Below are 21,368 nucleotides of genomic sequence, written 5' to 3' on the forward strand. Positions count from 1 at the left end.
TGCATGCATTTCCCATTTCCTAAAGTAGAAATTCATAAACGTTTTCTCAACAAAAAAAAAGAAAGCTTCTGAATGGAGCGGTAAGGAATAATTGATATTAATTTTAAGTTTAGGTCTCCCATTTTTATTTTATCTCGTGTCATAAATTTGTCATAAATATTTTCAACGTTGCAAGCAGCTATAAAACATGCGCACCACTACGACTTCAACTGGACTAAGATGTAATGACGATAGGCTACTACTACAAATTGGATTGCTGAAATATATTTAAAATGTTTGACAGCTTAGTGCCTCATTGGGCCTGTTTTAAATACATACATCGTCATTAAGTTAATTAGTTAGGCTAATTGGTACATTTATAGAGAGAGAGAAATCTAACTTAATTCAATTTAAACCAATATTTTCTGCATTTTACATTTGGTAAGAATTAAAATTATTTAAAAACATTTGTGAACATGATAAGCTTTATAGTTTTGTTTTCTAAGAATTTGACAATGTACACTTGAGAAAATAGTGCTAAAGTGACCAAGATCAACTCTAAATAGTTTCTAAAGTAGGCTTTCTGAAAATTAAAAAATGACTTGAATGGGTTCTCGGAAGTCAAACTGACACAAATAGACTGAAATAAAATTAAATAAGCATTAAATGTTTATAGTCTAGCCCGTGACTGGCCAGAAGCAAGGCTGTTTCTTTTCTTTTCTTTTCTTTTCTTTTCTTTTCTTTTCTTTTCTTTTCTTGACTGAATGTTTATTGGTTTTTAACAAAAATAACATACATAATTACAAATGTCAAAATTACATAAAAATAATAATAATAATAATAAAATACAAATTTACAAACATACCCACCCACCCCAAGGAGAGTGTGCATGCATAACAACAGCATTAAATATGAAAAGAAATTACAGCATTCTCCATGGTATGTCTACCTGGCCGAGCTCTAAAGTTTCTTTAGTTGAGCCTGGTAAGATGGCAAAAAAAAAGGAGACCAGATACATCTGAAAGTATCCACACTCCCCTTAAGTGATGCACTAATTCTTTCAAATGGGAGTACACTGTAAATCTCTTGAAACCACTGGTGAATTGATGGTGCTTTGTTCTTTTCTTTTCTTATTTTAGGTTTAGGTTTGCATAACCACTGGAATTCCCTTCAGGGCACATACTAGTGATGCATACTTGAGATAAAAACACAAAAGCACAACTCCTGAGGCTGTTTAACAGAGGCACTTCGGAACACCCTTATTCATGCCCTAAAATGTGACCACAGGAATTATGTGACCCAGTGTGACCCATAAACGTAACAGAAGGACTAGCTTTGTTTTTATTGTACAAACACATGATGACAAGGCACATACTCATCCATTCCTCACAGGCTCATAATACTGTATCAACTGCAAGTGTCAACATGCTTTCACAAAAAGTCTGACCTTTTATAAAACTTTAGAGGTTTACTTATTATTGAGAATTTAGATGGCTTGATATTTTTACAATGCTGATATTGGATTTATAATAGTTATATACATTTGCTCTGTAAATCAGGTCTTTTAAAATGTTAAAATCCACACCAAAATCAATCTCCCTTTCAAAATTAAGACACTCACATGCTGTTAAGTTAAAATAGGCACTTTAGTTTATTTGAAGAAAAAAAAAACATTAAATTGATTGTGTAAAAATACATTCTTTGAGTTATATTAAAAGTACAGTGACAAACAGCAGAAATAAGAAATTAATTGAACAATTAATTTGTTTAAATATGTACATGCATTTAAAAAATGCTGTAGTTGTAAAATAACATCCGCTTCTTCTTTCAGGGAAGCTCAACTAACAAGGCAAGAAAAAATTATTCTTCAGCTCACGCAAGTACTTCTTACTGTATAATCCGAACTCATACACATTTGTCCCACTGTAGAGATAAATGTAACCTGGAAGAAAAAAAATCATTCAGTTTTATGAAGTATAATCATTGCACATTAATGCTTGTAGAAAACGAGATTAGAAACACTACCGTTGGATATGTGGGCTGCTGTAACCACTCCAGTCATCTCTGAAAATCCACTTTCCACTCGTTGGGGATACCCTCTGTCCATCTTCTTTGCCCTCGCATCATAGCTACCAAAAAAAGGGGAGATTTAACATTCCAACAGCTTTTCAGAGCTAATATTAAGGGCTTTTGTTTATGATGCAGCACTTGACGCACCTGTAATAAACTTTGTCAATGAAGAGCAGTGTTTTTCCTGAGGATCTGACATGGACGGCAGCACTAACTTTTCTCACCGATGATGGCAGACCAAAGCTGCTGAGAGTCTTAGGATAGCCGGGCACAAGACTGATGCCATTAAAAGCCCAGACTTGTTTACCTGTAAACAAAGACAGACTACAATAAGAGTTTTTCTGAGCACAGATATAGAGATTGTAAGTGTGACTGTGGTTTCAGCATTCCCGGATTGTCTGAGAAGATACCTTTGAAAAAGAAAAGTTTATCTTGCACTAGATCCTCATAAGCAGCATCTATATTATCAGGAGCGCTGGCCCAGAAACTCTTGATCGGAAGTTGCGCCACACTTCTGCTCGGAGATCTACGCCAGAAAAAGCTGCAGAGAGAGACATGAAGACATGATTTAATTTAAATATTTTAGGTCTATATATATATATATATATATATATATAAATACACTGGATTTTTATTTGTATTACCTGTCCTTGAAGAACATTGTTTCACCCCTTAGAGTTGTAACTGCATCCAGGATCAGATTAGGGTCACAAGCATTAGGAGTTGTTGGCACTTTTGGATCAGGGTGGATGGGGGTTCTGTCTCTGTTTGGACCTGAAGGAAACACATTAAACAAATTACTGAATATTTTCGACTTAAAGATTGTAGACGTGCTCTTTAAGATCATACGCTTACCATAGAGTGACTGAATCCCTCTGATATCATCAGAGGGTAGAGAGAAACGATCCGGATCAGTAAAGCTGTATGTGGGAAACATCAGAGCCCCACGAACGTTGGAATGAGAAAGGCCCAAAGAGTGACCAAACTCATGGGCAGCCACCAAGAACAGGACAAATCCTGTGGAGAAATTAAGCAGCACTGTTTAGGTACAAATAAAAATCAAACGTGAGTGGTGCTTAAGTTACAATCTGTGGTGATGAGGTTATTGCACTACTAAAATGAAGAACTTCTGAAAACTAGGCTACATTTAGAAAAACTCACCTTTTGATGAACGGAAAGTGAAAAACTCATCATCATCAAAATGTGCATCTCCACCGATTGCAGGAGAGGGAGCGAAAGCATGAGCCAAAGTGCCTTGTGGTCCATCAAACGGGTAAGCATCACCATGATCTGTAAGGAAGAGTTTAATTTTATATTTAGTGTTCAATAAATAAGTAGCCTAATATATTCATAACGAGGTCTTCTATTTTAATAGACAATATTAAAGTTATATAAAACTATATTTATAAATCACAGAACCTAGCCTTGGCTTTAGTTAAGCCATTCAAAGAAATTTTGTAATTAGGCTGGTAACGATTGATCTGACTCTAGATGCATCGATCTTGGAATATGACCGCTAAATTGTGAATTTTACGCCATTTGAAACACTAAATTCGAGAGAATTTTGATTCTTTAAATAAGTGTACAATATTAGAATCACATATCAAATAAATTATTTTACAAGTGCAAGGCAAGCGTCCCCTCACACAAACGCCGCACGCTCTTTGTTCCGTTTTCCAGAAAAATAAAAATGCTTTTTACTGAATTCAAACTTCGCTATTATTTTCTCTAAGATAAACCTGTGCCATTTTATAAATATCATAAATGTGGCCTTGAGATAATAGATTAGGACTATGTGTTGTGATACTTGGATTTAACCCAAATAATAATTATTCCACTGAACAATCGTATTGTAATGACAGTGCATGACCAATTGGTCTGCATTTATCATCAGTCACATTAAATTAAACTGAAAAGAATTCAACAAAATATAAACCCAGATAGATAGACAACTTACACCTTGTACCAAAGGAGATCATGATGTCAGCTGTGCCCCTGTTGATACAGGTGAATTTCAGAGGAGTGACTTTGGCCCAGACCTGCAGGGCTTTCTCCATGGATTCATCCACTTCAGCTACTGACATGTCAGGGGTGTAGTTCACGATTCTGTAAAAGCACCATAGTCTGTATTTGCTTCTTTCAATCTTTTGTATATCATACCAAGTGAACTGTTATTATACACACCTGTAGGTGAGCTTGTTGGTCTGCCATTTGGGTTTGCCTTCAAATGTGGAGTACGCAGCAACATCTGGAACTCCACAGCGGGGCTTCTTCATCATCTCCATTGTTTCTTTGTCCAGCTTTCCAGTGACCTTAAAACCGAAAAACTTCTGCATCTCTTTCATCTTCTCAGTCAGTTGACTGGCCTCTCTTCGGACAGCAGTTGTTTCATCTGTTACATCTGTTAGATTGTAAAAGCTCTTCAGGTAATGCTATAGGATAAAAAACCCCATGGAATTATTAGAGAAATTATGAGCAAAGACAAACAAAACACACAAACAAGTATTATATTAAAACAAAAAAACATACCTCTGCAGTGGCTTCATCTTTGTCAGATGGCTGTGAAATCGGTCCAGCGTGAATAACAAGCACCAGGCTTGCAAGAAAACACGACTGACTGTGAATCCTCATGTTGTGAGCTGCTTCTTACGCTCTTGCGCTTCTGACTGGCAAAGGTTTGATTGGGGCTTATATATTCTTAGAACTGTGAGGGTTTGAGCAACAAGATGAAGTCATCAGTCGCAAGTTTCTGTGAGTAAACCATTAAACTGACAGACAAGACGGTAATTACAGGATTACCAGCTTCCTTTAACACGAACCTTTTCCTTCTTGCCAAGATATTTCTGTGATTTCTGTTCCACGCACTTTTATTTAACAGCAATATTTCTCAATATGTATATTTATACACACCACAAAGGGCAAAAAAAAAGTGTCAGCTGTGGTTTTCCGAACTTTCCTAATACAGTGATGATTATTACAAGCATTTTGTGATATTATTTTGGTGGCTGTGTGTTTTTACCTAAATTTGTCATATAAAATAACTATTCAATGAAATTTAAATAATTGTGATAGTTCATGCAGGGATTTTGGGAATGGTCATTCATACATTTACATCACAAAAACGTATTTAAATGTATATATATATATATATATATATATATATAAACGTTTTTGCAATGAGAACAGCAATAAATCAATAGACATACATGGACATGTCAGACATGGTCTCAGAGGAAGTTCCTGATTCGTCGGCATCTCTGGTTGTGATTCATTGGCATGGCGTCAGTCACCCAACAAAGCCGGGGCGTCCACTGTGTTCATGTGTGTGTGTGCAGGTACAGTAGGAGCTTATGGGGATTAAAAAATGCTGATACACATCCAAACAAACCTTAAACACTTCCTCTTATATCCTCAAGAGGAAAGTGGTGTATGCATTCTCTTATAAAATGGCAAAAGTTGTATTTTTAAGGTTAGAGTTTTGTTAAAAAAAATGTGTTCAATTTCAAAATACGCCAAAGGGAAATCCCTAGTTTATGAAATGAGGCTCTGCATGTACAGTTTATGTAGTGTAGGATTTTGTTTTCTTCTTCAGTTTTCAATTGTCCATTATTATTTTCATAGGAATTTTGTCCATATATCTGAGCGGGCCCATATGTGACAGAAATAATATTCTTGTTTGTATTTTACAAACATATTGTGGTAACAAGACACACTCATCCATTCCTTCAAAAGGTCATATGCAGAAACACTTCATATTATATCAACGGCAACATGTGCTGTCATTTTGCTGATCTGACATTTTATAAAAGGCTTATTTATTGTTGCGTGTTTAGATTATTTGATCTTTCCGAGTCTTGAGTCTGAAAGGCTCTGAGTCTTGAGTATTTCCCAACCAAGCACTATTCTTGCTTTAAAAATGAACATGATTGCTTTTGAATTGAATTAAGCTCTTTAATGATTTTGGAAACAATCAATACATTAAATGATTCTGTAAATATGCATTCTTTTAAAATCATAACAGCAATAAATTAGAAGTCCAGTGACAATTTGAACAATTAATGTATAATTGATTGAATTAGTTTTAAATGTTTATAGGCACATGTATTAAAGTAAGCGCTGTAGTTTTGAAACATCCCATTAAGCTGCATCTCCATCCAGGTTTCAGGGAAGCTGACTAACAGGGCTGGAAGTAATTGCTCTTCAGCAAACGAAGGAGCTTTCTGTCGCTGGAGCTGAACTCAAACAAATTTCTCCCACTGAAGAGATAAATGTTATCTGGAAGAAAAGAAGTCCATTTGTACATTAATGCTAGAATAATTTCTTTGTATTGTTGCAGATCTGTACAAAAGGAAGTTAGAAACACCTACTGTTGGACATGTGGGCTGCTGTAACCTGTCCAGTCAACCCTAGAAATACATTTTCCACTCGTTTGGGATACCCTTCATCCATCCGATTCTCCCTCTCATCATAGCTATACCAAAAAAAAAAAAAAAAAAGGAAATGTTAAATTCGAATGTCTTTTCAGAGTAAATTTTAAGGGCTTTTGTTTATGATGCAGCACTTGACCCACCGATAGTAATATTTGTCAAAGAAGAGCAGTGTTTTCCCTGTGTTCTTGTTGTGGACAGCAGCATCAACTTTTGTCACAGATTCTGGCAGACCAAAGCTGCTGAGAGGCTTAGGATAGCCAGGCTCAAGATTTTGGCCATTGAAAGCCCAGACTTGTTTACCTATAAATAAATACTGGCCATGATAAGAGTTTTTCTGAGCACGGAGATACAGATTGTAAGTGTGATTGTGGTTTCAGCATGCCCAGATTGTTTGAGAAGATACCTTTGAAAAAAAAAACTTTATCTTCCACTAGATCCTCATAAGCGGCATCTATATTATCAGGAGCGTTGGGCCAGAAACTCTTGATGAAATGTTAAATTCAAATGTCTTTTCAGAGTAAATTTTAAGGGCTTTTGTTTATGATGCAGCACTTGACCCACCGATAGTAATATTTGTCAAAGAAGAGCAGTGTTTTCCCTGTGTTCTTGTTGTGGACAGCAGCATCAACTTTTGTCACAGATTCTGGCAGACCAAAGCTGCTGAGAGGCTTAGGATAGCCAGGCTCAAGATTTTGGCCATTGAAAGCCCAGACTTGTTTACCTATAAATAAATACTGGCCATGATAAGAGTTTTTCTGAGCACGGAGATACAGATTGTAAGTGTGATTGTGGTTTCAGCATGCCCAGATTGTTTGAGAAGATACCTTTGAAAAAAAAAACTTTATCTTCCACTAGATCCTCATAAGCGGCATCTATATTATCAGGAGCGTTGGGCCAGAAACTCTTGATCGGGCGTTGCGCTGCACTTCTGCCTGAAGAGCTACGCCAGAAAGAGCTGCAGAGAGAGACATTCGATTTAAAGGTGCTGTATGTAAGTTTTTGACTCTTCTTAAGCCAAAAAATAACATAATAAGTTTGTAGATATTTAGGAAACATGTTATGTTTACATAGCTGTTTCTCTGAAAAATAATGCTATAGCCACAGCCAGTAATTCTACTCTGAAATGTGCGTTTCGGGCAGATTCCAAGTAGGTATAACTGCAGACCGGAGATCTCAAAAATGGGGCGTGAACTCCAAAAGTGGGCAGAACCTCCAAAATGGGGCGGGATCTCCTCGCGCAAAGACTTTCACCATTGGCTGTGGCTTCAGCCAATTGTTATTGACTTACATTTTAAAATAAAACTTTATAAATTAAACATTGTTTCTAGTTCATCTAAAATAAAAGATGCTATATAAATAAATATTCTTCGTGAGAGCAGAGCCCAAAGCTCATGGCCAGTGGTGTTCGGACTGGAGTTTGAACCTCTGCTTAATGATATAAACGGGAATCACCCACAAGCCGTCCCAGCACAGGGGAAAGATTTTACTCTATCGCTTTGTTCCAAGCACGAAATTCGCAGGGTAGGAGGGGGTAGTGATGCTGGGTGTAACTAAAAAGGTGCCATTGTCCGGTGAGGTCCGGTTGGGGAGTTACGGAACAATCTCATATCGCATAATCTTATTAACTGTATATCTCCTGAACTGCAACTTTCTTTACCACGCTATTTAGTGCCATTCCCGCCGTGCAGTAAATTTCACTGGTTAAGGTTAGGGTCAGGTGTGGGGTAGGTTTAGGGGTTAGCATTTTTTGTAGCATAGTGTAGGAAATCAACACTTTAATTGACACAACCAATAAAAACGTTAGAATCAGCTGTGGGGCGGAGTTTGCACTGAAGTGGATTGGGGGGCGAAATTGCACATGAGTGTCATGTGCCTGTCTGTCAATGGGAGGAAGCCACGCCCTATTATGGAGCTCCCACCCTGGTTTGGAGTTCCCGCCCCCATTTGGAGATCTCCAGGCTGCAGTTTTACCCTTATTTCAACCGCTAGCTGGCAATATTACAGACTGCACAATGCTCTATGAGCAGAGGAACATTAAAACACAGTAAATCAACTCATCAAATTACAGTGCAAGGCTCGTCGGGTGTCCTCAATCTGGCAAACCCGTGTAATGTGAGCGTCGAGTCTGAGTAAGAGGAAGCGGGAGAAACGGCTCTCTCCAATATTTTGAATTTGGACTGCAGTGCCCATTTCAACCGCTAGCTGTCATAGTGCACCTTTAAATATTTTATGTTTATACTGTATAAAAAATAACACACAAGATTGGTATCTGTTTCTATGTTCTACCTGTCCTTGAAGAACACTGTTTCTCCCTTAAATGTCGTCACTGCATCCCAGACCAGGTTTTGACAATCTGGTTGTGGTTTTGTTACTGGTTTTGGTCTTAGTGGACCTGAAGGGATTACCACATAGTAAACAAACAACTTAATATTTTTGACTCAGAAATTATAGATATTCTCTTGGTGATCATATTACCATAGAGTGACTGAATCCCTTCAATGTCATCAGAGGACAGAGGAGAACGATCCGGATCAGTGAAGGTGTATGTAGGAAACATCAGAGCGCCAGGAACGTTAGAATGAGAAAGACCCAAAGAGTGACCAAACTCATGGGCGGCGACCAAGAACAGGACATGACCTGTGGAGAAATTAAGCAGAATAGTTTGGGTACAAAGTAAAAAGGTTAATTGCCAAAAGGTTACATTTTTACTTGAAATCGAAGTGGTGTCAAAGCTGAGGCTTTGAAAAATATTTTAGCAAAAAAAAAAAAAGGAAAGAAAACAAAAGAAAAAACTCACCTCTTGATGAGCGGAATGTGAAAGACTCATCATCATCGAAGTGTGCATCTCCACCGATTCCAGAACCAGGAGCAAAAGCATGAGCCAAAGTGCCTTGTGGTCCATCAAACAACAGGCCATCACCATGATCTGTAAGAAAGAGTTTATTTGTCTTCTCTCCTAAATTACATACATACATACACACATGTGTGACACGTGTGTGTGTGTGTGTGTGTGTGTGTGTGTGTGTATACATATACATATGAATGAATGAAACATAGAGAATCTGTATTTTAAAAATTCTGAATTGTTGTGCATCGAATTGAATTGAACTACTCTGAATTTGAAATATTTGAAAAAATGCTTTGAATTTGACAAAAAAATGTAAACTGATTTAAACTGATTATTTGATTTTAATCGGAACTTGCTTTTAACATGTATATCACCAAAACACCAAGTTTAAATTTAGTTCAAAAGAATTCATCAAAATAAAAAAACACATGGTTGTTAAACAAAATATGAATATAGATAAACTGATAGATGAAACTTACCTCTTGTACCAAAGGAGATCATGATGTCAGCTGTGCCCCTGTTGATACGGGTGAATTTCAGAGGAGTGACTTTGGCCCAGACCTGCAGGGCTTTCTCCATGGATTCATCCACTTCAGCTTTTGACAGGTCAGGGGTGTAGTTCACGATTCTGTGGAAAAGGATCATTCTCTGTATCTGCTTCTTTCACTTTGCCTTTTTCCAGTGATGCAAAGAGAGCTGTTATTACACACCTGTAGGTGAGCTCGTTGGTCTGCCATTTGGGTTCGTCTCCAAATGTGGAGTACGCAGCAACATCTGGAACTCCACAGCGGGGCTTCTTCATCACCGCCACTGTTTCTTTGTTCAGCTTTCCAGTCACCCTAAGCCCGAAAAACTTCTGCATCTCTTTCAGCTTCTCGGGCAGTTGATCATTGTTTGCTTCTGGGCGAAAAACGGCAGCGTATGTTGAGTCTTCCAGATTGTAGAAGTTTCTCAGGTAATCCTAAAATGCAAATAAACAAGGAATTATTGGACAAACTATGGGCAATTGCAAAACATGCAAATACAAGTATTACATGAAAAACAACATACCTCTGCAATGTCTATATCTTTGTCAGATGGCTGTGAAATCGGTCCAGCGTGAATAACAAGCAGTAGGCTTGCAAGAAAACACAACTGACGGTGAATCCCCATGTTGTGAGCTGCTTCTTCTGCTTGTGTGCTTCGCTTCTATTTGATTAGTGTCTGATCACGACTTTACTTATATACTCTTAAAACTGTGAGGTGTTGAGCAACAGGTGAAATTAAACCGTCAAACTGACAGACAAGATAATAATTAAAGGATTTTTAGCTTTCTTGCCACAGCCTCTTCCTCCTCGCCCAGATACTTGTATTATTTCTCTTTCCTCATACCTTTATTTAACGGCAACATTTTTAAGCGCTTCTATGTTTTATAAACACAAACAAGAGCAAATTTTTGTTTATGCTTTTAAATGTTATGATAAAAACAACAGTGATAACATTACAAGCACTGCAGGGGTGTATAAAATACTTAAGAAATTGTACTTGATTACTGTACTTAAGTATTATTTGGGGGGATTTGTACTTAAGTACCATTTATATTGACTTCTTGCACTTTTACTTGATTTTTTCTGATGAAAAAAACAGTACTTTTTACTCCTTACAGGTTTATGTCAACTTGTAAAGTACTTATTACATTTTTGCATTTTATATTTTTCTGCACATGTATTTCAGCTTCAGTTATACTTAGTCAACTTTCATCAGGGACATTTCTGGCTTCAAATGTAGCCATCAAATCTGAGGAGGAATACCGAGACAGAAAAGTTGATTTTTATAATGATATATTGATATTACATGTTTTGCTCATTAATTAATATAATTAATAATAAATAATTACATAACAAAATATGCTGAGAAAAAAATCACTAAATGCCCCAAAAACAATTAAAAGCTTAATTATTGTTACAGACAGGGGCGCTGAATAGACAATACAAAATCTGGCTTTTTCAACAAGCCGGTATTGTGTTTTAATTCTGTCACAATTCTACTTACGTAATTTATTTATGTATACTTTTACTTATAAAAGCATTGTTTTAACAATGTTTTACCTTAAATGTAAACATATTGCCTTGTTAAAATAATACACAGTTGCAGCATATATAAGCTAGTTAATTCATGCTTTTATCTTCTAGTTAAAATTAAATTAAATTTAAACTTAAAAAAGCAACACTTAAAAGACCTTCTCTCATATGCTGAAATAGATTTTTTTTTTTTTATCTTTATCCACTTCTAAAATGGTAAATCTTGCATTTGTTTAGGGTTAGGATTAGAGTTTGGTTATACTAATTGCTATTTGCTTCGTTTCAGAACAAAATAAATCTAAGGGAAAGCCCCAATTTAGGGAACAAAGCTGTGCATGTTTGTGCAAAGAGCATGAGGTGAGCTTATAGGGCGTTATGTACGATCTGCAGGTAATGCCTGCTGTTGTCACTCTTTATTGAATGAGTAATGATTTATAATGGATAAACTAATAACTGAGACTTTCAAGCTTTAAAAATTGAATCATAAAACTGTTTCAAGTAACTTCTGGAGGCACGTTTCTGCAGTTCTGCACATGGTGGATGTTCCACTTGATGCTGACATAAATTTCTGTCTGTTCCTCACACAAAACTTAACATACGGCTTCAGAAGAGCTGAAAAGGGACCATTGTTAAACATCTTGAACGATAGCGTTGGTTAAACTGTCATCACTCTTAATATGTTTTGATGTCTTTTCCCATACTTGGTGATTGAAGGTAATGGTAAAACAACTATTATATTATACTACATAAAATTACTGCCTCCTGTATTTTTTCTTTTTTTTTTATGTGCCTTTGATTCTTTCATTTGTAGTTATTTTGTCATATTGCAATTTCATATTAATTTATTCAGTTTAAAAACAACATTTAAAAAAGGGGGAAAGGTAGCCTAACTGTTTCTTGCCTTAAATATGTGGGTATTTAAGACAAGATTATATATACTAAAAATACATATATTAAAAACTTTCACCAAAAAAATTATATTATTCAAATTTTTTGTTGTAGTTGTCACTACCTGCTTGTATACCACATGCACAACGAGGAAGATGACGGTTCAAACAGTCTTTAATAAATCCATAAGTAAATCCATACACTAGCAAACAAAGAAGCACACCCATGCATTGAAGATACCGGAACAAAGTCAAATTAAGTACAAGGACTTACTGGAACAAACAAAGGGAACTAATTAGGACACTGCTGAATAGAATGACTCATAAAATCTGAAACCAAAGTAACAAATAATGAAATTGACAGGCAGGGAGAAAGCAAACACAGGAAAAAACAACTCGAACTGAACATTTTATACAAAATATTTTAAATAGGTGTCAGATATTTAATAATAATATAATACAGTAAAATATAATACTGTAAAAATACTAATCTATTAAAAACCTTTACCAAAAATGTTACATTATTATTAGATATAATATTCACTTTTGTATATTATATATACATTTCAAAACATATCTATCTATATTGCAAGAAATCTTGTTTTTGTATACATTTCCAGTTTAAAAAGCTTAAAATTAAAATTAAAAACAGATGTTTTGCCATATTAGTTTAAAAACTGACCTTGTATAAAATATTTACATATTTTATGGAAGGTATTATCTTTATTAATTCCAAAAGTTTGCTATCTTACAAAAATTAAAGAGAAACTGAAAAAAGCTCTAACTGCGTTTTCACATAATATGAAAACGGTTGTGAGGAGTTTTACAAAAATTTTACAAAAACTCTTGCATAGTAACTTCAATAACCATGGTATTTGTGGTAAGACCACAAGCACACAATGTGCATGTCACAGTGTCTGGTTGTGGTGCCCTGGACTGGCCACTTGAGGGCGCTCTTCCTGTTTCTTTGTTACATGTTTTGAACTCCGTTTCCCATAGTCCTTTGCCTTGTCGTTCTGTTCTGATCATGATCACCTGTTAGTAATTTACTCATCATCCCATCACTATTTATACCATGCTCACTCTGTTTGTCTTTGCTGCAGTATTGTTTGAGGTTACATCGTGTTTTCTGTTCCCTTTTGTCTAGTTTTTGTTCTGTTCTGATTATTTGTTGCTTTAATAAACTACTGCATCATGATCTACCTTGTTTTCTCCTGGCGTTCTGTGACAGTGCAGCTTCTCATTATGGTTAGACCAGTGTAACTTTGTTTTATATAAAATAAAGTGAAATTTGTGTTCTGACACGAGAACATTAGACATCTCTTTTACCTTATTTAGGATGGCCAATTGTTCATAGTTACAAAAAAAAGTGACAGAGTAAACTTTGCATTTAGTACAACATATCAAAATTCCCCAACGTCTTCATAATGTGACGTGTGTTCAGGTTTCAGGCAAATGTTTTTGCCTGAAGTTTTATTACACATTTTTAAAAGCAGAAGGTTTTGTGTGAGGGTCTTCATTGCTATGTACTTTTTCTGCATTGTGTAGATTTTGCATGTCCCATTTATTTCCTATGGCGGCCAATTTTGACCGTGAACGGGACAATCATGACTATTTAAGACCATTTAGTCTTTTCTAATGCTCATGTTTTTTGTGTTCATATAGTAAGTGCACTATGTAAGGCATTGTCAGGCTTGTGTTGTGTTTTGTTCCCCACGTGCTCCCTGTGTCCCAGTGTTTATGCCCATATTTGGTTAGTTACCTGTTCCTGTCCTGATTATGTTGCTTTAATTCCAGGTGTTCCCCATTTATTTCCATTGATCCCAGGTGTGTCTCGTCATCCCCTCGTCTTGTCATGTATTTAAATAGTGTTCCCTGTTTTTAGTTCAGCGTCCGGTATTTGTCTACATGTGCTATGTGAGTTTTCCTTGTTATAATTAAAATTCTCTGGATTGATGTACTCCTCGTCTCCCTCCGTTCCTTGCTCTGTACTCCAGTGCAATGTGAGTTTTCCTTGTTATAATTAAAATTCTCTGGATTGATGTACTCCTCGTCTCCCTCCGTTCCTTGCTCCGCACTCCACTCAGTAGTGCAACCGTGACAGGGATAGTGTAGTGTTTTATATGCTACACTTTATATGTAACTCAAAACTTCTTTTAAAAAATTTCAACCCATTCAACAAGTGTGATGCCCACAGTGTGTAGATTTGCAGACACATGCCTAAAATTAATTTCTGTAATTACATTTAGTATTACACTGTTGACCCATCCCTTACACCATAACCCACCCTTAAACCTACCCATACCACCAAACCCTGTCCCTAACCTTACCCATATCCCACCTCAATAGCAGCAAAAGTGTTTTGCAATACAATATGAACACAATAAGTAAATTTTTTGATGTAAATACATAGTAGTTAAGGCCACTTAACCCTGTACTTTATCCCTGTAATTTCTAATTGGTTAACCAACGCTGTGTCTCAGTCTCCCCTATTTAACACTTCCACATTTGGTGTCAAGCTGGTTAATAAACAGGCAAAAATCGGATTTTTCATCAAACTGCTCAAATCTTTATTTTGAAATTGCATCAATCAAGACATGTTTTATTTTGTCCTTTTGTTGCACATAATACATTAAAAAGGATACTAAACTACCTACTTTTCTGTAAAATAAGTTACTTAATAATTTACTTTAAAATACTGACGGTTCAGATTCTTCTTCATGCAGGCAGTATATTGCTGAGCTTTAAAGAAAAACTCAACTTTAACTGACTAACAGGGCAGGAAATAATTGTTGTTGAGAACACGGAGCAGCTTGTTGTTGTAGGCGCCAAACTCAAACATCTTTGATCCACTGAAGAGATAGTTGAAACCTAAAAATGATCATGAAAGACTGTGTTAGATGGGATTTTACTTCAGATTTTCTTTTTTGTGAGTCTCTTGGAACAAAAGCGTCTGCTAAATGAATGAAAGTAAATGTTGTGTGTTACATTTCGCGAAACCCACCTTTATACTGGAAGGCTGCGGTCACCTTCCCTGTCATTCCAGGGAAAACGTCTTCCACCGCTTTAGGATAACCTTTCTCGACTCTGCGTTGTGCCTCATTATAACTGTCCAAAATAAATTCATGTTAATTGAAGGTTCTTGAAAAAGATGACCAACTCAATCAGACTAAGTGATTTACTGACCTATAAATCTGGTTGTTAACGAAAAACAGGATTTTGTAGCTGGTCTCATCGTAGAGGACTGCGTCGACTTTCTCCACTTTTCTTGGCAAATGGAACATGCTAAGACTCTTGGGATATCCCTGTGCAATATCATAGCCATAGAGAGCCCACACCTTCTCACCTGAGGTGTGACAACATTTTCAAATTATATTTCATGCCTCATATGTCATAGTTATCTTCACTCTTAAAAATAAGCATTCTTTATTGGCATCTATGGTTCCATGAAGAACCTTTAACATCCATGCACTCTTGAAGTTTTCCCAAAAGAACCTGTCAGTGAACAGTTCTTAAAAGAACCATTTTCCTTGGTGTGAAAAACACTAAATAACCCTTTTCCCCTATGAAGAACCTTTTGTGCATTGGAAAACTCCTATGAATGTTAAAGGTTCTCACTGAAAGGTTCTTTGAGGAACCTAAAATGGTTCTTCTATGGCAACCCTACAAAACCCCCTTTTGGAACCTTATTTTTAAGAGTTCTGTCATTTCTATTCATATGGTTTTTACCTTTGATAATGAAGACTTTGTCCTCCAATGGACTCTCGAATGCTGCATCGATATGATCTGGAATCTCAGGCCAGAAGCTTGTGATGAGATGTTGTTCAACGGTTGCACTCAGAGGATAACTGCGCCAGAAGAAGCTGCAAATAAAGCCAGATACCGACGGGTCAGATATGACACGTCTCAGCTCACGAGGACATGTTGCAAGCATTTCTGTCTCTTTACCTGCCCTTGAAGAACATGATCTCTCCGCGGAGCATGGTGACAGCATCCAGGACCAGTTTGGGATCGCATTTGTTTGGGGTAACTGGTGGTGTGGGTTTTGGACCTGTTATATCAGGGTTTGGGCCTGTTTGATAAAAAAGCCAAGTTATTAGAAACACCACTTTCAGCGTCTTTTCAAACCATCACTGATGTATCCGATTTGTAGCATATTTACCATAAAGAGACTGGATTCCATCGACATCATCTTTAGGGAGGACAAAGGTATCGATGTCTCTGTAAATGTAGGTGGGATACATCAGTGCACCTGGATCCCGGGAATGTTCGAGCCCTAGAGAGTGTCCGAACTCATGGGCAGCCACCAGGAACAAATTGTAACCTGAGGAATAAGTGGGAATGTAAATACAGCTGGGTTTTTCTTTTGTGCATTGGTACAAGCTGGAGACATTTCAAAAGTAATCTGCCCTCACCTTGAGGAGATCTGTAGAAGAACTTCTCGTCATCGTCAAAATGGGCATCACCACCGATGCCTTCAAATGGAGGGAAAGCGTGAGCCAGAAAACCATTTGGCCCGTCAAAGGGGTATCCATCCCGATGATCTGGAAAGAAGAAGAGATTTGTTTTTTAAAGTACTCTTAAACTCACTCTATATATATATGTTGAAAAGCATTCAACAAATTCAAACATGTACAAATAAAATATAGGAACATTTGTTGACAATAACCACCTAATTGAGCTTGGCAAATTCATATGTATTATTATATATAGGCTCTAATTAATATATATTATATAGTTAATAAATATATTTATAATTAATATGCATTTTAATACACTTTAAAAAAAATATATATTTATATATACAAATATATTGCAAGGAAATCTAATCCAAATTACTTCCCTTTTATCTCTACTAATATTTTATATCTCTACTATATCGTACTAACACACATGAAAAATTAAAACAATAAAAATTATTTTTCATAATTGGCACATTTCAATATTAAAAAATATATGAAATATATTTGTAAAAAATCTAGCAGTATCGTAAAAATCCTATTTCTCACAATTTTTGTATACATTTCCATTTAAAATATAAAAAACAATAAATAATCAAATAAACTTTCTATGGAAGAGATTAAAACTTGATTTAATTTGTCTTTATGACAAAAAGACAAAACACACTTGCACTAAAAACATTTTCTGAGCACAAATCTTAATTTCTTATGTGTTGTAAAACATTAAATTTAACATGCTTTAAGGAGTTTTAGATATTTTAACTGGAGCTTCACAAGATAAAAAAATACTCATTAAAGTGTTAGTGGTTAGTTTAAAAACTGACCTCCAACAGCAAAGGAGATCATGATGTCAGCTGTGCCGCTGTAGATACGGGTGAATCTCAGAGGAGTGACATCTGCCCACACTTGCAGGGCCCTTTTGATGGAATCATCCACCTCTGCTACAGACATGTCAGGGGTGTAGTTCTCAATCCTGGCAACAAAAAAAAGACAGCAAAATAAATGTTACAAGTCCTTTTTATTCAGTTTTGTCTTAAACAGTTTTGTCTGTTAGCAGGTCTCACCTGTAGGTCAGATCGTGTTTTTTCCACTTGTAGTCCCCTTGAAAAGTGGAGTACGCCGCAACGTCTGGAACCCCGCAGCGTGGCTTCTTCATCACATCCAGCGTCTCCTCATCCAGCCTCCCTGTTACCTTGAGTCTAAAGAATTGCTGCATCTCTTTCAACCTCAGACTCATGGCACTGGAGCGTTTTTCAGCGTCAGAAGTGGTCTGCTTTGGCAGGCCATATAACTGATTCAGGTAATTCTGAAAAAAGAAGATCAAAGTTAGTTTACATTCTGTATCTAACAGCATTGTCAAAGTAGTTCAAAGCGTGCAAATTACCACCGCAATGCTCTCTCTGTCTTTATCAGCACGTGGCGCTATTGGGCTGGTGTAACCAGAAACCACCAAAGCGATAAGAACGCACAGCTTGTAGTAGCTCTTCATGTTGCTTCTCTTTCAAGAAACTGATGCAGTCTGTGTTTTGCGCCTCTCTTATATACACCAAAGACGGACAGATTGTGCAACACGAGACTGAGTCACATATTGCACCTTTCGCACACAGGAAACAAAATAAGGGAATGGCATGCCACCAAATACATACATATATATATATTTAGAAATAAATATATTCTACTGAGCACTGTATAGTCTAGTTGTAATTAAATCTCCTTGTGTCATTTATATAAAAACATTTATTTTAAAATATTTAGGAGTGGTCAACTCTCAACCAACCCAGGACCCCCTAATACATTTCTGCATTTAGTAGCTGATAATATTAATACAGTATACTGTATAATATGTGAGAAGATGATAAGTTTTATATTTGTATGTCTATATATATTCACACACATACACACACACACATTTAACACTGTGTCGCAGGATACTAATTGATAAAGTTTTGCATGCAAAATTTTTGTCCAATCTCGCTTGATACATGACACTTCAGATGCTCAGCAGTCTGTGATCATCATTGTCTGATTGTCCTTATATATATATATATATATATGTGTGTACGTATATATTTTTTTAATTCTGTTGTTTATTAAATGTTTTATGTATCAGTCCAAAGACCCCCTTGCAGTACTTTAATGAATCCTGGATTTACATTATTTACACAAAGTATTATCATTAAAGGCAAAAATTTAGCAAAGAATTTAAAGAAAACTAAAAAAACACACATTTAACACTGTGTCGCAGGATACTAATTGATAAAGTTGTCATGTAATCTCGCTTGATACATGACACTTCAGATGCTCAGCAGTCTGTGATCATCATTGTCTGATTGTCCTTATATATATATATATATATATGTGTGTACGTATATATTTTTTTAATTCTGTTGTTTATTAAATGTTTTATGTATCAGTCCAAAGACCCCCTTGCAGTACTTTAATGAATCCTGGATTTACATTATTTACACAAAGTATTATCATTAAAGGCAAAAATTTAGCAAAGAATTTAAAGAAAACTAAAAAAAAAATGTTTTTACATGCACTTTCCCATGAAGATGCATGACAATGGTCGTGAGGAATCTTACATAAACTTACTATAACTCTTGCATAGTAACTCTTGCAATAACCGTGGTATTTGTGGTAAGACCATGATCAGACAATGTGCATGTCATTTCTAGTACATCCACATTTAGTCCATTATTGTAGGTGTGTTTGCTACAAAATCCCACTATGTCTCACATATCATCTTGAGTAGGGGAAGCCCAATGCATTTAAAACATCCTCTTTGTTCTTTAGTGTTGTAATAAGATGAATGACATGCAGATGGGTTATGACAGCTCTGCCTTAGTCATCAGTGAAATGGACCAGAATAGACCGGTTTGAAACTGTTTCTTGACAGTGTTTTTCAACACTGAATGGCTTCTGAGCTCATTATTAAAGACTATTATTAGTGATCTGAGTAGCTGCTTTAATTACGAAGAAATCCAATAGTCCATTAGAACCAAAATTGTCCTAAACAGACTAAAATGTAGTTAATTTAGTTTTAATACATGATGAATCTGCAAAAAGAGCACAATGATAAACTGCAAAAGCTTAAAAACATGTTATTTTTGCAGATTCATCATGTACTAAAACTAAGCTAAAATAATGAACTGCTCTATAAACAAAACTGTATCAATTGGGGAAGTTGAGTCAGATGCTGTATCCCACACAAAAAGGCTATAGACCAAATGTGTACAGTGGGGAAAATATTTATTTGATCCCCTGCTGATTTTGTAAGTTCGCCCACTTACAAAGAAATGAAGGGTCTGTAATTTTTATGGTAGGTTTATAGGTATGTATAGAGAGAATACCAACCAAAAAATCCAGAAAAAATCACATTATATAAAGGTTAGAAATTGATTTGCATTTCAGTGAGTGAAATAAGTATTTGACCCCCAAGCAAAACATGACTTAGTACAACAAGAAACCCTTGTTGGCAAGCACAGAGCTAAGACGTTTTTTTGTAGTTGGTCACCAGGTTTGCACACATCTCAGGAGGGATTTTGATCCACTCCTCTTTTAGACCTTGCACGGAGCTCCAGATCGAGGCCGATTGATGGTTGTTTTGTATTTCTTCCATTTCCGAATAATCGCACCAACTTCTTGCTTCTTGCTGATGGTCTTGTAGCCCATTCAAGCCTTGTGCAGATCTACAACCTTGTCTCTCTCTTTCATCATCACTCAATGAGATCCACAGATATGCTACTGAGGCAATTTATTTCAAAACCATTTAATGAGAACTTTACATGAATTGGAATCATGCAACAGGAAACCATCAAGCCAGACAAGGTGGATGCAACAAAATTATTCGCAATTTGGTTCCCATCACCATAGATGGTGTGATACTGATCAACTGCCTGTAATTTCTCGGCACTGAAGCCATGTGTGTGCAGCCACTGTCTTCATTACTTGTCTAATTTTGGGGTTGAATTCCAGTTGTTGAGGTCCTGCGAAGAAATAAACACTTCCTAGACAATGATAAAGAAAATTAATTTAGTCCAAAGTGTGAAAACCATGGCCTCAATTTGATTTAATTATGCAATGTTTGGTTATGTTTAAATTCTCTTTGTTTTCCCCTGGGGAAAAAAGATAGACTCATTATTCACAGTTTTGGGGGTCTTTTTTTTTTTTTTTTGAAAGTTGCACTTACATGATGTATTTTAAATGAATGGAATGGTATCAAAAATATCTTCAAAAACCTATCTATTGTATATTGCATATTTATTTAAAGCATTTTATATAATTTTCCAGTTAAAATATAAAAATCCTTAAAACAAGATCAATTTATTGCACAAGATGTTGAGGGATAGAGAAATAATAGAGAAATACTGGGAAAAAGACAATATCTATAGTAATAAATAAATTAATGTATAAAGTTTTGCTATCATGCTCTATTATGAACACTGAACACTGAAATTATAACAAAAATATAGAACATTATTTTCACTATTATTACACTTCCTTACCCAAATCCTGTTTTTTAAGTAGTATTTTTCTAGCCTTTTCCAGTTAAAATATCTAAACATATAAATATATATATAAATTTACTGCACAAGATATTAAGGGAAAAAGGGAAATACTTGGGGGGGGGG

The 21,368-nt window shown here is 35.9% G+C and overlaps 4 protein-coding genes across 4 annotated transcripts in view; all 4 read right to left on the reverse strand.

Annotated features, from left to right (window-relative positions):
- Nucleotides 1-1,820: 1,820 nt before the first annotated feature.
- LOC107653699 (collagenase 3-like) lies at nucleotides 1,821-4,615 on the reverse strand. The gene is made up of 10 exons (XM_016440492.1): nucleotides 4,579-4,615; nucleotides 4,234-4,481; nucleotides 4,016-4,155; nucleotides 3,211-3,339; nucleotides 2,905-3,066; nucleotides 2,694-2,823; nucleotides 2,460-2,590; nucleotides 2,197-2,356; nucleotides 2,005-2,108; nucleotides 1,821-1,921 (listed from the first exon to the last, which is right to left on the reverse strand). The coding sequence occupies exons 2-10, from the start codon at nucleotides 4,392-4,394 to the stop codon at nucleotides 1,821-1,823; spliced, it is 1,218 nt and encodes a 405-aa protein (XP_016295978.1). The 5' UTR covers nucleotides 4,395-4,481; nucleotides 4,579-4,615.
- A 1,538-nt stretch (nucleotides 4,616-6,153) lies between these two features.
- LOC107653688 (collagenase 3-like) lies at nucleotides 6,154-10,412 on the reverse strand. The gene is made up of 12 exons (XM_016440485.1): nucleotides 10,378-10,412; nucleotides 10,038-10,288; nucleotides 9,807-9,955; nucleotides 9,277-9,405; nucleotides 8,955-9,116; nucleotides 8,766-8,871; nucleotides 7,304-7,434; nucleotides 7,041-7,200; nucleotides 6,899-6,959; nucleotides 6,620-6,813; nucleotides 6,417-6,520; nucleotides 6,154-6,324 (listed from the first exon to the last, which is right to left on the reverse strand). The coding sequence occupies exons 2-12, from the start codon at nucleotides 10,187-10,189 to the stop codon at nucleotides 6,224-6,226; spliced, it is 1,449 nt and encodes a 482-aa protein (XP_016295971.1). The 5' UTR covers nucleotides 10,190-10,288; nucleotides 10,378-10,412; the 3' UTR covers nucleotides 6,154-6,223.
- A 4,431-nt stretch (nucleotides 10,413-14,843) lies between these two features.
- On the reverse strand, nucleotides 14,844-18,232 carry LOC107653700 (collagenase 3-like). Its single transcript, XM_016440493.1, has 10 exons — nucleotides 18,119-18,232; nucleotides 17,799-18,040; nucleotides 17,559-17,707; nucleotides 16,690-16,818; nucleotides 16,437-16,598; nucleotides 16,223-16,346; nucleotides 16,004-16,137; nucleotides 15,461-15,620; nucleotides 15,279-15,382; nucleotides 14,844-15,145 (listed from the first exon to the last, which is right to left on the reverse strand). The coding sequence occupies exons 1-10, from the start codon at nucleotides 18,221-18,223 to the stop codon at nucleotides 15,045-15,047; spliced, it is 1,410 nt and encodes a 469-aa protein (XP_016295979.1). The 5' UTR covers nucleotides 18,224-18,232; the 3' UTR covers nucleotides 14,844-15,044.
- Nucleotides 18,233-20,625: 2,393 nt separating this feature from the next.
- Nucleotides 20,626-21,368, reverse strand: part of LOC107653689 (matrix metalloproteinase-18) — a 5,041-nt gene continuing 4,298 nt past the window's right edge. The window contains exon 9 of the mRNA XM_016440486.1: nucleotides 20,626-20,723. Within this exon, the coding sequence (XP_016295972.1) occupies nucleotides 20,626-20,723 (98 nt within the window). The remainder of the gene's footprint in view (nucleotides 20,724-21,368) is intronic.

This window comes from Sinocyclocheilus anshuiensis, unplaced genomic scaffold, assembly GCF_001515605.1.
Source record: "Sinocyclocheilus anshuiensis isolate Anshui unplaced genomic scaffold, SAMN03320099.WGS_v1.1 scaffold315, whole genome shotgun sequence".
Classification (NCBI taxonomy): Eukaryota; Metazoa; Chordata; class Actinopteri; order Cypriniformes; family Cyprinidae; genus Sinocyclocheilus; species Sinocyclocheilus anshuiensis.

Coding starts and splice junctions, on each gene's coding strand:
- LOC107653699 (XM_016440492.1), bottom strand. CDS start 4,394: ATGAAAGAGATGCAGAAGTTTTTCGGTTTTAAGGTCACTGGAAAGCTG. Junction 3,067..3,210: donor CACTTTCCGTTCATCAAAAG/GTGAGTTTTTCT, acceptor ATTTCTCCACAG/GATTTGTCCTGTTCTTGGTG. Junction 2,357..2,459: donor TAAACTTTTCTTTTTCAAAG/GTATCTTCTCAG, acceptor CTTTGTTTACAG/GTAAACAAGTCTGGGCTTTT.
- LOC107653688 (XM_016440485.1), bottom strand. CDS start 10,189: ATGCAGAAGTTTTTCGGGCTTAGGGTGACTGGAAAGCTGAACAAAGAA. Junction 8,872..8,954: donor AGGGATTCAGTCACTCTATG/GTAATATGATCA, acceptor TAATCCCTTCAG/GTCCACTAAGACCAAAACCA. Junction 6,521..6,619: donor TTTGACAAATATTACTATCG/GTGGGTCAAGTG, acceptor TTTTTGGTATAG/CTATGATGAGAGGGAGAATC.
- LOC107653700 (XM_016440493.1), bottom strand. CDS start 18,223: ATGAAGAGCTACTACAAGCTGTGCGTTCTTATCGCTTTGGTGGTTTCT. Junction 16,138..16,222: donor ATCATGTTCTTCAAGGGCAG/GTAAAGAGACAG, acceptor CTTTATTTGCAG/CTTCTTCTGGCGCAGTTATC. Junction 15,621..16,003: donor CAAAGTCTTCATTATCAAAG/GTAAAAACCATA, acceptor GTCACACCTCAG/GTGAGAAGGTGTGGGCTCTC.